The sequence below is a fragment of the Anoplopoma fimbria genome, chromosome 4, assembly GCF_027596085.1.
Source record: "Anoplopoma fimbria isolate UVic2021 breed Golden Eagle Sablefish chromosome 4, Afim_UVic_2022, whole genome shotgun sequence".
Taxonomy (NCBI): Eukaryota; Metazoa; Chordata; class Actinopteri; order Perciformes; family Anoplopomatidae; genus Anoplopoma; species Anoplopoma fimbria.
The window spans coordinates 5,948,896-5,963,033 of NC_072452.1; the positions used below are offsets into that span (position 1 = coordinate 5,948,896).

The 14,138-nt window shown below is 40.3% G+C and overlaps 1 protein-coding gene across 1 annotated transcript; it reads left to right on the plus strand.

Annotated features, from left to right (window-relative positions):
• Window positions 1-4,972: 4,972 nt before the first annotated feature.
• Window positions 4,973-14,027, plus strand: guf1 (GTP binding elongation factor GUF1). The gene is made up of 17 exons (XM_054597652.1): window positions 4,973-5,433; window positions 6,646-6,757; window positions 7,090-7,238; window positions 7,458-7,538; window positions 7,612-7,689; window positions 7,787-7,870; window positions 7,961-8,025; window positions 8,111-8,314; window positions 9,249-9,388; window positions 9,688-9,811; window positions 10,607-10,739; window positions 11,172-11,315; window positions 11,414-11,547; window positions 12,717-12,818; window positions 13,361-13,480; window positions 13,651-13,687; window positions 13,798-14,027. The coding sequence occupies exons 1-17, from the start codon at window positions 5,242-5,244 to the stop codon at window positions 13,930-13,932; spliced, it is 2,034 nt and encodes a 677-aa protein (XP_054453627.1). The 5' UTR covers window positions 4,973-5,241; the 3' UTR covers window positions 13,933-14,027.
• Window positions 14,028-14,138: the final 111 nt, after the last annotated feature.

A 14,138-nucleotide genomic window follows, 5' to 3' on the forward strand; every position in this document is an offset into this window, starting at 1 on the left:
ACAAAGCTGACAGACACACAGCCCCGACCAAGTATTGTCTGATAACGTTTTTGGCCAATGTATTAGCAAACAAAGTGCCTATTTACACATCCAACAGCAAGTAGCAACATCATCATCACATTGGACGTTCTCTCCTTCTTACAAATGTACTCGCTCTCCTTTAAGCTCTGTTTTGGTCACCACCAACTCCTGAGTTTAGCCTTTGAGATGTTCGATTTTCTTCACCAGCCAGCTAAATTGCTAGCTTAGCTTAGAGTTAGCCTGCCATTTGGTAGTGTACAGTGCAGAACAGTCGGTTTGAGGCATGCAGCCAATCTGTAGCGCTTAAAAACCAAAACATGGAGCCAAAAGAGGCTAAAAAGCAGCTCAGAGCAGCAGAGCTAGGTGACTATTTTCTGTCATTATCACATCATTATCTTCATCATCATTATCTGTCACCTTCGCCTTAGCATACGAACAAACTGATAGTGAATCTAAAAAAAAAAGATCAATGGCGTACCATTAATAACAGCACAGTAAGCAGAATATATCGCTAACGGCACAAACAATTCAGAGCTGGCCAATTTAGAGGAAGAAAAGCAGGAAGAAGAACATGTTGTTGCACAAGCACACTAATATGCATTATGTTTTTCAAATAATTTTGTATGTTTTTATTTTATTCTATATATTTATTTATTTCAACAAGATCAAACAGTATTCAAACTAATTCATATGCCAATTACTGGTTTAAATGTGCTCAGATAAACACATGAAACATGTGTAAACTTGTTTAAAATGTGAATATCACAGCTTCTTATTGGCTCTCCCATGATGGTGATGGTATCTCTGGAGCACGGTGTGGATCCGCTGGTGTAGCACAATGGCAGAACTAATCAGCATGTCTGCAAATTACAAATTTGAGGTGATTATTCATATCCAGTGTCTGGCTCCTCACAACACATTTCATGATCCCACAAGCTATTTTGAACTAATTACAGATATGAGAGGGATCGGCCTGCAAAACACAGGACTGCTCCGTGCCAACATGAACTCCAGTGAATCATGTGTGGATGATAGTCACATTCCTCTGCCAGAAATATCTTCTGTGTAACGGGCCTAAAGTGAGACCGCACAGCCAGGATCTGGGACTAAATTATAATTTTTTTCTTAATATCATGAAATAGTACTTTCAACTCGTATTTGTATGCAGATTGATTGCTGTTTACACTAAAACTTTGGACCAGCTCAGAAGCCATATACAGCCATTATGTAATCCACTTCCATCAGCATCACTATAACAGGGACAACCAATGATTGTACTTCATGAGCATATATAGTGTTGTTTAAATGTATTTATTATAGATGTCAGGAAGACCAACCATGTTCAGCCCCATATCAGTAGCCATATACAGTCTTTTACTCTGCTGTGTTACCTTTTCTCCATATAGGGTGATATGATTTTGCTTCACATAATATTTGAACTTAATTTCACTGTTGAATCAAACTCTGCATGAAGATGAATCATTTTTATTTATTGATTGTTTTTTACGTTGTTTTTACAAATTATGTTGGATATAAATTAGTTCTGAATTCAAATTTCTCCAACATCCTGATAGAAATCTTAAACATTCCAGATAAAATGATTGTTCACGAGGTGGATGCTTGATTTAGTGCACAGTTTCTAATAAAAACACATATCATTTCAATTCTTTAGATCTAGTTTGTGCCGTGCTTGTAAATGAGAGCCTGACTGAGGCAATATTGGCCAATATCTGTTTTTGTATTTAAACACGTCTTTTAAACACAATTTCCTTAACAGCTTACACATATGCCGATATCAATATAGAGTCCCTACAGCTGAACAGTGTAAATATATTTACTAAGAGATACAACCATGAAACTCAACCAGTTGAGTTTTTACATTAAGACAATTTTTTTTGTATAACAAGCTTTTTTGAAATAGTATGTTAAGATATTTACATGACACTATGTGCTAGTTTACATACATTTCTAGAACAGGAATCACACTGGATGAAGCCGGTTCAAACTTCACATATCAGAGCCAAAGGTTTTTACAGAGGGACTTTTCAATATGTCTTTGTATCACTCCATAAATCAGAAAATACTGTCAATATCTATAAGTAATGAGTAAAATGTGGTATAAATTAATAACATGTGTACAATCCCCTCTGTAAAAACCTTCAGAATATATAGACAGCGCTACTGTGGAGATTTCTGGAGACATTTTTTGTTGAGAAAACAGCCTTTAAAGATTTGTATAGTAAAAGTTCCATACATTTTTCAAGACACTAAAGGTAAATAATGCAGGAAAACTGTAATGAAAGCTGCAGAGTTCAGAAAATTCCAGCTTCTCCCTTGAAACATAAATAACACCATAAATTTACCAACAGATCCCAGTCAGATCCTGGGACAGTGGGTTCTGCAGCCTCTTCATCAGGAGAGGATGCTGTCAAGCAAAGGGTCCGATGCTGCCAGGGACCATCGTCACGAGTGTGTTGATAAAACTCCACAGAAAGCCCCGCGGCACTGAGCTGTAATGCAAGGCTCGCTGAAGTTTCAGTATCTCTCCGGCACTCGGGCGTGAGGTCTCCTCATCTTTGAGCTCCATCGCCTCGGTCCACTGCCGACCCGGTTCATGAGTTTAAAGGCTGTGTGGCCCTGACAGAAATCAATGGCAACGGATGTGAGGTGTGTAGCAGGACAGCACATCAGCGCTGCTCACATACATGTCTGGGAATCTTCATAATTGAAGATCTTTTACAGTTTATCCAAAGTGTCAGATCAGAGAACTTAAAAGGGAGTCAGAGACAGATTTCAGAATAGTTGAGTTCAACTCTAGCAGTCTATTTGTGAAGAGAACATGTGATGGTTCAAAGCTACTGGCTTCAACTGGACAGTGACTCAAGATGTGACATCTGAATTAGATTGATATGACTGCAGTAACAGGAGACCAGGCCGGTGTAGGATCACCCAGGAAACAGCTATACCAAGCCATTTATGTGGTATCAATATACATGGAAACTTGATCTAGAATGGGGTTGTATGGAAAACATTAGTTCACAGCATAAAGCATGAAAAGTAAAAAACAAAAAAAAAAAAACACAAAACCACGTTTAAGGGACAACTTCAGGCTTTTCTTAAGGAAATCAAAAGGTCTGGATGGAGTTACTCCTAAATGTGACAAATTTTAAAAAAGGGCCACAACCTGGAGGATACACACAAGAGCAAATCCACACCGTAAAGTGTGACTGAGGTTGCTATGGCGACACGCTGGCCACGGCCTAATGTGGCGAGCTATGACTGAGAGAAGGACGACAGGTGAGAAAAGACACCAGATTCAGCTGTCACCCCCAAACGCTCATAAACCCGATGAATGGCCCAACAACGCTTGTACCGTGTGTGTGTGTGTGTGTGTGTGTGTGTGTGTGTGTGTGTGTGTGTAAGACGACAGACTAATATTATTAGTTCCTCCAGTGCTTGTCAAAATGTCTGATGTAAAAAGAAAATGATTGTCCCGTGACAAATCAAAATATCAAGCCTGATGGATTTTTGTATGGATTCCACTTAGAATGGGCCGAAGGTAAATTGCATTTTTGAAAAAAACATCCATAGGACAGTGTAATGGTTCAATTCCCACAGAGGTCTACAGTCATTCAAACATAACAGAGCTGTTCTGACATGCCACGGCAGGGAAATTTACAGGTATAAATAATAACATTTCTAGGACCTTTTTTCCTGTTAAAAATTGTGATTTAGATTTCCTTGTGACTATAAAAGGTTTAGATATAAATAACTGACTGTTAAACCAAAGTAAAACTGTTGAGAGCTGTTTGAGATAATAGAGGTTCATCCCCAGTGTGTGCCTCTCATTATTAAATAGATTCATCACAGGTCATTTGACACATTTCCTGCTGATTTCAAGACTTCCAGATTCCTTAGAGTCCAAATCTCCATGCTGGTCTTGTACACATTTGTTTTTTGGTTGAATAAAAAAAAGTTGTATTATCAGGTCAATTTATCTAATAGAAAGTTCTATTATTTGATCATTTTCACATAGTGCTTTACCAACACATTCATATTCTCTTGCATCAACAAGAAGCAGTCTTTTCTGGCTGCCATCTTTGTTTGGTTTATGAAACAGAGAGGGGGATAGAATTACAAATCTTCTTCCATTGTGCAGGAGAAGCTAGATACGAGAGTTATTGAGCAATCTAGAAATGTCTCCTGAACAGGGGGCCTGTATGTAGGTGGTGTTGTCAAAATGATCTGTGGTATTATTTATGAAGGGCTTGTGTTATCTTTAAGTGATACAGAGTGCTTAGGTCTGGGAGTCAAATGCAATCCTAAGTGTAAAAAATCTCAAATGGGAAAAAGAAAAAAGGGAAGAAGAAGAAAAGATGATTACATGACAGGCAGAAACTGTGGGTAATAGAGGCTTATTATCTCTGGCTGCACAAAGAGGAGAAGCAGTAATCTATTCTTGTGCGAGAGGTAGCTTGGTTGTCATAGCAACTGATATCCATTTTTATCCTTCATCTGACAGGTTGAGTGGGCGGGACTTCCGACTGTCTGAGCACGTTCAAAGATAACAGCGTGTCGAGATAGTCATCCCCCTCTGACGCGTTCAAGCGTCGTTTCAAGTGTGATAGCGTTCCGAATGGAGTCCCCGAGGCGAATGACTCCTCACTGAATAAAAAAACCAAAAAAAAAACCCTACGATACAATAAGTAGACACAGTCTGCTACAATGTGTAGACATATTTACAACATATGTAGCAATGCTGTTACTTTTGGATACATTAAAAGAGCAACAATGTAACATTTAATTAAACAGTGCTCGCTTTGACCGGCGGTAAAACGAAAAAGGAAGTCATAGTAGGAACTCATCTTGTTTCTTTTGACCATCTCTGGATTGGAAAAAAATAAAAAAATCAACAACATTTCCCAGAAGTCTTTGCAGGTGAACTGTGACCTAAAATGTCAGCGCACTAGGAACTCATGCACCGGGGTTATTACGGGACTATTTACTCTAAAAACAGGCTGTTTGTGTCCGCCAATGTGGCAAAACGCTACATTGTATTCATGAGCACGCAGAAGTATTCCGCAGACCCGTGAACAGTCATGCATCCTTCAGTCATGCATCCTTCAGTCATGCATCCTTCAGTCATGTATCCTTCAGTCATGCATCCTTCAGTCATGTATCCTTCATGCTGACAGGTCGGTTACTCGGCTTAAGGTAAACATGTCGTTCTCCCTCGTGACCCGGTGGTGTGAACCCCCTCTCCTGAGGCGTGTGTTACAGTTCAAAGCCTACAGAAGGAAGATACAAAGCTGCAGCAACATGACGCACACACTGTTCAGACACCGCTGGATGAAAAGGCTGCCCGTGTTCTCCTCCAGCAGCGTCAAGATGGTCAGCACGCAGACCAACAAGGTAACGCTCAAAAAACAAAACAACGCGAGAACAGCTGGTGCGTTAATTGCATTTCCAGTCCTTGTCTCCTGACAGAGACTGAGGGTCAGTGGTAGGACAGTACTGCAGGCCTTATACTGTACACATGCGAGGTACTTGTACTTAAGAGTATTTCCATTTCATGCAGCTTTATACTCCTACCCCATTCCATATCACAGGCACACATTGTATTTTCTACTCTACTACATTTATCTGACAGCTGAAGTCAGATGTACAGTACCAGTGAAAAGTTTGGACACATCTTCTCATTCAATGGTTTTTCTTTATTTTTATTTTTATTTTTTTCTACATTGTAGATTAATATTGATGACATCCAAACTATGAAGGAACACATATGGAATTATGTGGTAAACAAACAAATGCTCAACAAACCAGAATATGTTTTATATTTTACATTCTTCAAAGTAGTTGAATGAGAAGGTGTGAACAAACTTTTGACTGGTACTGTATCAATTGTTTAAATGTTTTATTTTAATTTGACAAAACTTACATACTTTTACTTTGTTAGGTTTTGAACTTGTAGTGTCGTATTGTCACAGTGTGATACTGCTACTTCTACTTAAGTTAAGGGTCTTAATACTTCTTCCACCTGTGCTGAGAGTTCCCCTGAAGTAAAACAAGGCTTGAGAAGTGCTGAGAAACTCACATTCATTAAACCACCATGGTGGTTCTTCTTGTGTTCTTCATTCAATTCAATTCAGTTTATTTTGTATAGCCCAGAATCACAAATTTGCCTCAGAGGGCTTTACAACCTGTACACATGCGACATCCTCTGTCCTTCCCTCACATCGGCACAGGAAAAACTCCCCTAAAAAACCCTTTAACAGGGAGAAAAAAGGAAGAAACCTCTGGGAGAACGACAGAGGAGGGATCCTTCTCCCAGGATGGACAGAATGCAATAGATGTCACGTGTACAGAATGAACAGCATAACAGTTACAATACATTCAATGTATATGACATAAATTATTCATATAATAAGAGTAGTAAGCAGAGTAACGAAGGAAATGAAGACTACTTATAATAACAGCAGCAATTAGTATATATTCAGAAGTATAAATACATATTGGTCTGTCTGAATATTGCCATTTCTTTAAGAGGGATTCCTGCAACACTCAGCAGTTTTTGAGTGACTGTCCCAGTAATCTGCAGGCTTCTCTCTTTGTGTCTTTAAGGATACTATTGACCTGTCTAAGTTCCCTGTGGACAGAATCAGGAACTTTTGCATCATTGCTCACATTGACCATGGAAAGAGCACTTTGGCTGACAGGCTGTTGGAGATGACTGGTATGTTTCCTTATTACACTGCATATCAGATTTTTTTTTTTACCCTTTAATATTTTTGTATTTAAACTTGCTCGATAGAATACATCTGGGTTTAGGTCTGAATGCATACTGATAATGTGAAAATATAATTGGATTGTGAACTCCCATTCTTAATCAGCATGATCGTCTTTGTGTTTTGTGTGTTGCTATCCAAATGCTTGTTGATGCCACGACTATGAGAGCTTGCCTCTCTCTCTCTCTCTCTCTCTCTCTCTCTCTCTCTCTCTCTCTCTCTCTCTTAAATTGATTCCAGTTAAGACAGCATGTCAGTAATGGGTTTCATTGACAAACAGGCGCCATCGCAAAGACGGAGAAGAACAAACAGGTGTTGGACAAGCTTCAGGTGGAGCGAGAGAGAGGAATAACAGTGAAGGCCCAGACGGCCTCGTTGATTTACAGCCACCAGGGAGAGCAGTACCTCCTGAACCTCATCGACACGCCGGTGAGTGATCAGCCGGGGGGGGGATGAAGTGTGCTCCCTGTCCTCATCTATCATGGATAATTTACCCCACCATAACTGGAAACACAATCAAAAAACAAACGGATGGATTTTGGCTTTAAGATTGATAATGTGGAATATCATTTGTTATTATTTCATGGATCAGTTGTCCATGAAGATGTAAACATAGCTTTCCAACTCTTTTTGGTTTTCCGTTTACAGGGTCATGTTGACTTCAGTTATGAAGTTTCTCGATCGATATCTGCATGCCAAGGTGTCCTGTTGATTGTCGACGCAAATCAGGTACGAAACCAGATTCTTCTCTCCCGGTTTTCTCCGTGTTGCATGTAATACATATTTTTACTGTCACGTTAAGGGGATTCAAGCGCAGACGGTGGCCAACTTCTACCTGGCTTTTGAAGCCCAGCTGGCAATCATCCCCGTTATCAACAAGGTACGCCGAGGCCCGCTTGTTTCTTGGTTTAATCACATTCTTTTTGCTACTTGACTGCTGTTCAGCCCGTCGCATGACTTTGACATTTCTCCCTCAGATTGATTTAAAAAATGCTGATCCAGAGAGGGTGGAGTTGCAGATCGAAAAGGTGTTTGATATTCCCCGTGAAGAATGCCTCAGGGTGAGTCAGCTCACATGTAAACTGCTTTTTAGTTTTCAGTAACGCTCATCTGAGAAAGGTCTCTTCATTTATTTTCTTCGTCTTTTTCAGATCTCAGCTAAACTTGGAACAAATGTGGAGAAGGTTCTCGAAGCCGTGGTGAACAGAGTTCCACCGTAAGAAGGTTTATCCGGTTCTCTCACATGAAACATGTTTGAGACCAAAAAAAGTGAAGCCTCCCCCCCGTCCTTGTATTGTCAGGCCCGTGGCGAGCATCGATGACCCGTTTAAAGCCCTGGTGTTTGACTCCAATTTCGACCACTACAGAGGAGTGGTGGCCAACATCGCCGTGTTCGGAGGTCGGGTCAGAAAAGGGGACAGGATCGTGTCAGCCCATCTCGGCAAAAGCTACGAGGTCAACGAGCTGGGGCTCCTCCGGCCAGATGAGCACCCAACACAGAAGCTGTAGGCGCCGTTCTTCCTCCTCTCACTGGTTGTCTAACCCAGTGGTTCTCAACCTTTTTTCAGTGATGTACCCCCTGTGAAATACTTTTTCAGCCAAGTACCCCCTAACCAGCGCAAAGCATTTTTGGTTGAAAAAAAGATGTAATACTAAGCGCTCTGCCATCAGTGTCTGATTTATTAATCTGTCAACACTGAAGATTGCACTGTGGCATTGAATTCAGTTCATGAACTTACACTTATATTTTATTGAATATTTATTAAATAACTATTTTGAAAGGATTTTTGAATGGATGCTAATTTTAAATATATTCTTTAAAAATCTCAAGTACCCCCTGGAGTGCCTTCACGTACCCCCAGGGGTACACGTACCCCCATTTGAGAACCACTGGTCTAACCCATCACAGCTGATGTTACAGTCAGGCAGGAAAAACAACCTGCAACGGTCTTAATAGCTGAGTTTAGTCATTTAGGTCATTTTTTAAGCAAATGCCAAACAAGCTTATTTGCTGTTTTTTTTTTAGTCTTATTTAATAATAAACTGAATAACTAAAGCTTCAGGAAATTGTGATCCGCATTCTGAACATTTCCTGACATCTTTTAGAGCATCACATTGGGGGCTATTGCTTCCTGACTTATTTACTGGGATGTTTTATTCAAGGTGTTTTATGCACCAATTGATTCAGTGGTTTTTATGATTGGATCGTCTTCGTAGCATCTATGGAGAGAAAAGGATTCGCCTGATGCTCGTTCATATATCTGCTGAAGCTCATTCAGAATAAAAAGACACTGTATGAACTAAACCCACAGTGATCTAGTCATTGTGAAGTATGTCGTTCAGCGTAGGTGTATCTAAATTCTGTCCTTTGCAAAAGACATGTAAAAACATTTGATTGTTTACTTTGCTTTCGTGTAACTCTCCCCGACTGTTGTGTAGCTTTGCAGGCCAAGTGGGCTACATAATAGCCGGGATGAAGGCTGTGAAGGAGGCCCAGATCGGTGACACACTCTACCTCCAGGAGCAGCCGGTGGAAGCTTTTCCAGGGTTCAAACCCGCCAAAGCCATGGTCTTTGCTGGTAAGAAGTTCTTTCATCTGCCTTTATGCTGTCAGATAAAAAAAATCTCTGTGAAAATATGGAATAATACAACTCTTTTCGACGCCACATACATTCCCCTTATACCTCAGTACATGACATAACACTAGCCTTAAATATTCCAGTATCATTGGACGTGCAGTCAAACGTAATAAAAGCCCCTTGAGCGCATGTTGTGCCTCACCAGCCAGTACAGTAAGTGCACTCAGTGCTTTCCACGTAAGAGAGTCCTTTTTGCTGATGATGGGCACTCTTCCGTCTTTTTGTTTTCCGTCCCTCAGGCATGTATCCGATGGACCAGTCAGATTACCAGGGCCTTCGCAGCGCCATTGAGAGACTGACCCTGAATGACTCAAGTGTCACAGTGCAGAGGGACAGCAGTATGGCCCTGGGAGCGGGCTGGAGGTGAGGATGACGGATTTGAATTAGAAAGATAAAGGTAAACCACAACAGAAGAGTGGGTCACTTCATGTAATGTGACAGCCAGCGAGAAGAAATGTGTGGATGCTGAGCAGTGAAACCATAAAAGTTTTGACCCATTTCATGATTCATAACGTTTTTTTCCTACTTATTTTGTTGTTCATGGTGCGACACAAGAGAGGATCATGCAAACAAACTAATAAAACATGACACAGCACAACTCAAGCTGGAGAACTGAACACAAATCAAACCAAATGAAAAGAGAAAGAAAGAAAGAAAGAAAGAAAGAAAGAAAGAAAGAAAGAAAGAAAGAAAGAAAGAAAGAAAGAAAGAAAGCATACCAAAAAGAAACAATGAATAAAGTCTGGCTTAAAAATAAATTCCAACTGATTGGCTTTTGAAAGAAAAGTTCTTGATGCTTCTCTAAAGGGAAGCATCAAGATTTATCCCTCATACTTTTCTACACAAACTTTGGACATCATATAGTATGATTGATTGGGGAATAAACAACTCTCCTTGGGCCATACCGTATGTTGCCAAAGCAGACGGCCAAGTGAGACATTATTTATCACGGCAGGTCGTATGAGTCCAGATGATTAAATTGAATTTGACTCCACAAGTATCAGTGATTTAGATCCTTCGGAAGTGCGACGCTGCGCTGGATTGCGATGGTCCTTCCTTACCGTTGAACTCTTTCCAAACAGGCTCTTTGTAATTAAAAGCTTGAATGTCCATTATAAACGCCGCAGTAAACCTGTGAACCTTCCTGTGCCCTGGCAGACTCGGCTTCCTGGGCCTCCTCCACATGGAGGTGTTCAATCAGCGGCTGGAGCAGGAATACAATGCCTCCGTTATAGTGACGGCGCCCACCGTGCCCTACAAGGCCGTCCTCTCTTCACCCAAACTCATCAAGGTAAGAGCCGGTTCCTGCTCTGATGTTTCCTGGGCTTACAGGAGAGGTGGGCTCTTTCTGTGCTTTCAGCAAAAAGAAAGTTTGAAGTCGTTAAATGACATGTGGGACATCAAAATGTTGTGTTGCAACACACAGACAAGTTCCAAGTTTCCTTGGAAACAACATTCTCTCATCCCATACGCATCTACTAAATCTACGTAAAGACTTGGTAATATTTTACTACAAATTATTTCAATTCACACTATTTCTCATACTTGTAAGACTAGTAACGGAATAAATAAAGTATAATAAAGGTTTTAGACATTATAGGTACATTTTTACAGTTATATTTCATGCCTGCAGGGGATGATTTTCATTTTTTGGATGAACTATGGCTTTAAAATCATAAAAAGCCTAATTTGGGCGCTCAAATGTCGTTGGTTGTCCTTGCAGGAATACGGCCGTGAAGAGATCACCATTGTGAACCCCGCTCAGTTCCCCGACAGATCAGTTGTATCCGAGTATATGGAGCCGATGGTGCTGGGGACCATTCTCACTCCAGACAGTTACACCGGCAAGATCATGGCTCTCTGCTTGGTAAGAGGAAAAAGGCAAATGAGTCAATTTCATAAGTAAATGATTAATAAGCAGCAGCCCTTCTTGTATTGTTGACATTGTAAATTGTGTTCCTAAAGAATCGCAGAGGGATCCAGAAGAACATGGTGTACATAGATGACCAGCGTGTCATGATGAAGTACCTCTTCCCTTTAAATGAAATCGTTGTGGATTTCTATGACCTCCTCAAATCGATGTCTTCTGGATATGCCAGGTAAAACTAAACAAGTGCTGCATGTATAAATATACATAGTCTACAGTCAATCAAGTCCAAAGTTACAGTATTTCTTCATAGCTGTAAAGTCAATTCAAAACATGTATTTAGTTTTTCAAAGGATCGATTACATTCTTAGGAAAAATGTCGGTGATTCCAGTTTTTAAAAACACTCACAAGCCAAGAAATCTGTTCCAATAGTTTCCCCTCTCCTCTCTGCGGCAGCGTACGCCAAGAAAAAGAAAAACGGATGAGTATGTAATTATAACGTGGAAGGTTTATCATAATAACAAGAAGTGTTTCATATTGTAACAAGATATTTTAACGTTTTACTACGCTAAAAACAATACACTATTTATCTTGTTATTGCATAAAGCGTTTCACGTTATTTCGTAATAAAAAATGTTCTTGAATTCAGTTATAGAGATAACCTGGTCTCAGGTGGACTCCCTTCAGGCCCGTCCAGCCGATCAGTAATCAATGCGTCCTCCAGAGAGCTGGACTTCCTTCTGTACAGCCCCTTGCATTTTAACATCCCTACTAGTGTAAAAGTACTAATTAACAATATCATCCACCGTGCTCAATAACTGCAAAATCTCGCCATGGCTCGATCCAAACGTGAAGTACAACTTTAGCAAGTAAATGAGCCATATTCCTCAATTTGTCCTAACCACACACTGCTTCCTTATTCAAAAATGAGTTTCACATTATGACAGTATAGCCTAAGCTCTCCGTTATAACATGAAACGTTTCATGTCATAACGAGATAAATAGTATATAATTATAGCAAGAACAGTTTCTTGTTGTATTGTATGTTGTAATAACATGACAATACATTGTTATGATGTGAACACCATCTGGTCATAACTATATAACCTTTCACATAATAACATGATACTGATCATGTGCACAGATTGTAAAGCCCTCTGAGGCAAATTTGTAATTTGTGATTCTGGGCTATACAAAATAAACTGAATTGAATTGAATTGAATTGATCTGTTTTTCTTTTTCTGGCGCGGCGGCATTGGGCTTCCGTACCTTTGCACCATTTCCTCATGTCTTAAATGTAACAATGTTGTTATTTAATGAAACACTGCATCACCTCTGACTGTCAATCATTTCATGTATTCAGCTGACCATCATTCTACATTTTTTTTTATCTCCCATAGCTTTGACTATGAGAATGCAGGCTACCAGGCTGCTGATCTGATCAAGATGAATATTCTGCTGAATGGGCAGCCTGTGGAGGAGCTCATCACCATTGTACACAGGTGCAGTATGTGTGAAGTCACAGCTGGGCTCAGATGATGTCAACTTGTTTTATTTTCCCTAACTTGTCTCCTGAGGTGTAACACTGTAACGCTGCTTGAGAGGCTCTCTTGTTCAGGGGCCCCCCTCCCACAGCTTCATTATCCTCACTGGCACATTTTTACGAGTTGACATAATCTCAAGGTCATATGGTCCGTCATTATAATAGTAATTCTTCTGAGCCTGTGGAGCATGAAATGTATTCAACACCCAGGATAACGTTTAAAAAAAATGGCCCCTTGGCAGCCAATGTTGACATTATCTATTACAGTGACTTTACACAGCGGACAAGGACTTTGTTTCATTTGTGACAAGGACAGTAGAGTAGAAAGGTGATGACGCACACCAGATCTGTATTAAACGTACTTAACCACCAAAGCCAGCACAGACTTTAGTAACTGAAAGGGGCGCTACGACTCACCAAACGATTGGCTGCCCTCTGACCTTTTTATACGGCAAGCCGAGCGTCACGGGCGACCTTCTGATGGGTGCGTTTTCATCACAGGGGCCGTGCGTACAACATGGGGAAAGCCATGTGTGAGCGACTCAAAGACTCCATACCACGGCAGATGTTTGAGGTCGCTGTACAGGCAGCCATTGGAAGTAAGGTCATCGCAAGGGAAACGTAAGTGCAACTTCTTACTAAGCTCAAGGCTTTGTTAGAAATGTGTGTGAGAGATGCAAACATTTTTGCATGTATATAAAGCACTATTAATTGTATTAGTATATGAAATGTGCTGAATGGATTTTAGTTGCCTTCAAAATATGTGACATGCCAATGTTTTCCTCTTTCAGAATTAAGGCGTTCAGAAAAAATGTCCTGGCTAAATGTGTGAGTAAAGGGTTTTCTTAACTCTCAAAAAGTTGCTGAATCCGCTGATGAACCACAAACACTATGAATAATATATGTATATGTTTTTTTTTTTTTTTATGTCACTGTAGTACGGAGGTGACATAACAAGGAAGATGAAGCTGCTGAAGAAACAGGCAGAGGGTAAAAAGAAGATGCGGCGTATCGGCAACGTGGAAGTTCCCAAAGACGCCTTCATTAATGTCCTGAAGAGGAAGGACAAATAGACTGCAATAATGTTACTATATATAAATGTCATTATCATATGCAAAAGGTCTTTATTATGAGAAAGGCTAGATTTGCTCTGAATAAAGTACTCATTGGTGCTGCAGTCTGCTGTCATTGTGCTGATTTCCACAATAAGCGTCATAACTTCCTCTCTCCCAGGCCTCTAACAGATCCTTTGTTAGGAGAGATGTTTTTACGGTTATGT

Coding starts and splice junctions, on each gene's coding strand:
- guf1 (XM_054597652.1), top strand. CDS start 5,242: ATGTCGTTCTCCCTCGTGACCCGGTGGTGTGAACCCCCTCTCCTGAGG. Junction 11,316..11,413: donor AGATCATGGCTCTCTGCTTG/GTAAGAGGAAAA, acceptor GTGTTCCTAAAG/AATCGCAGAGGGATCCAGAA. Junction 11,548..12,716: donor ATGTCTTCTGGATATGCCAG/GTAAAACTAAAC, acceptor TATCTCCCATAG/CTTTGACTATGAGAATGCAG.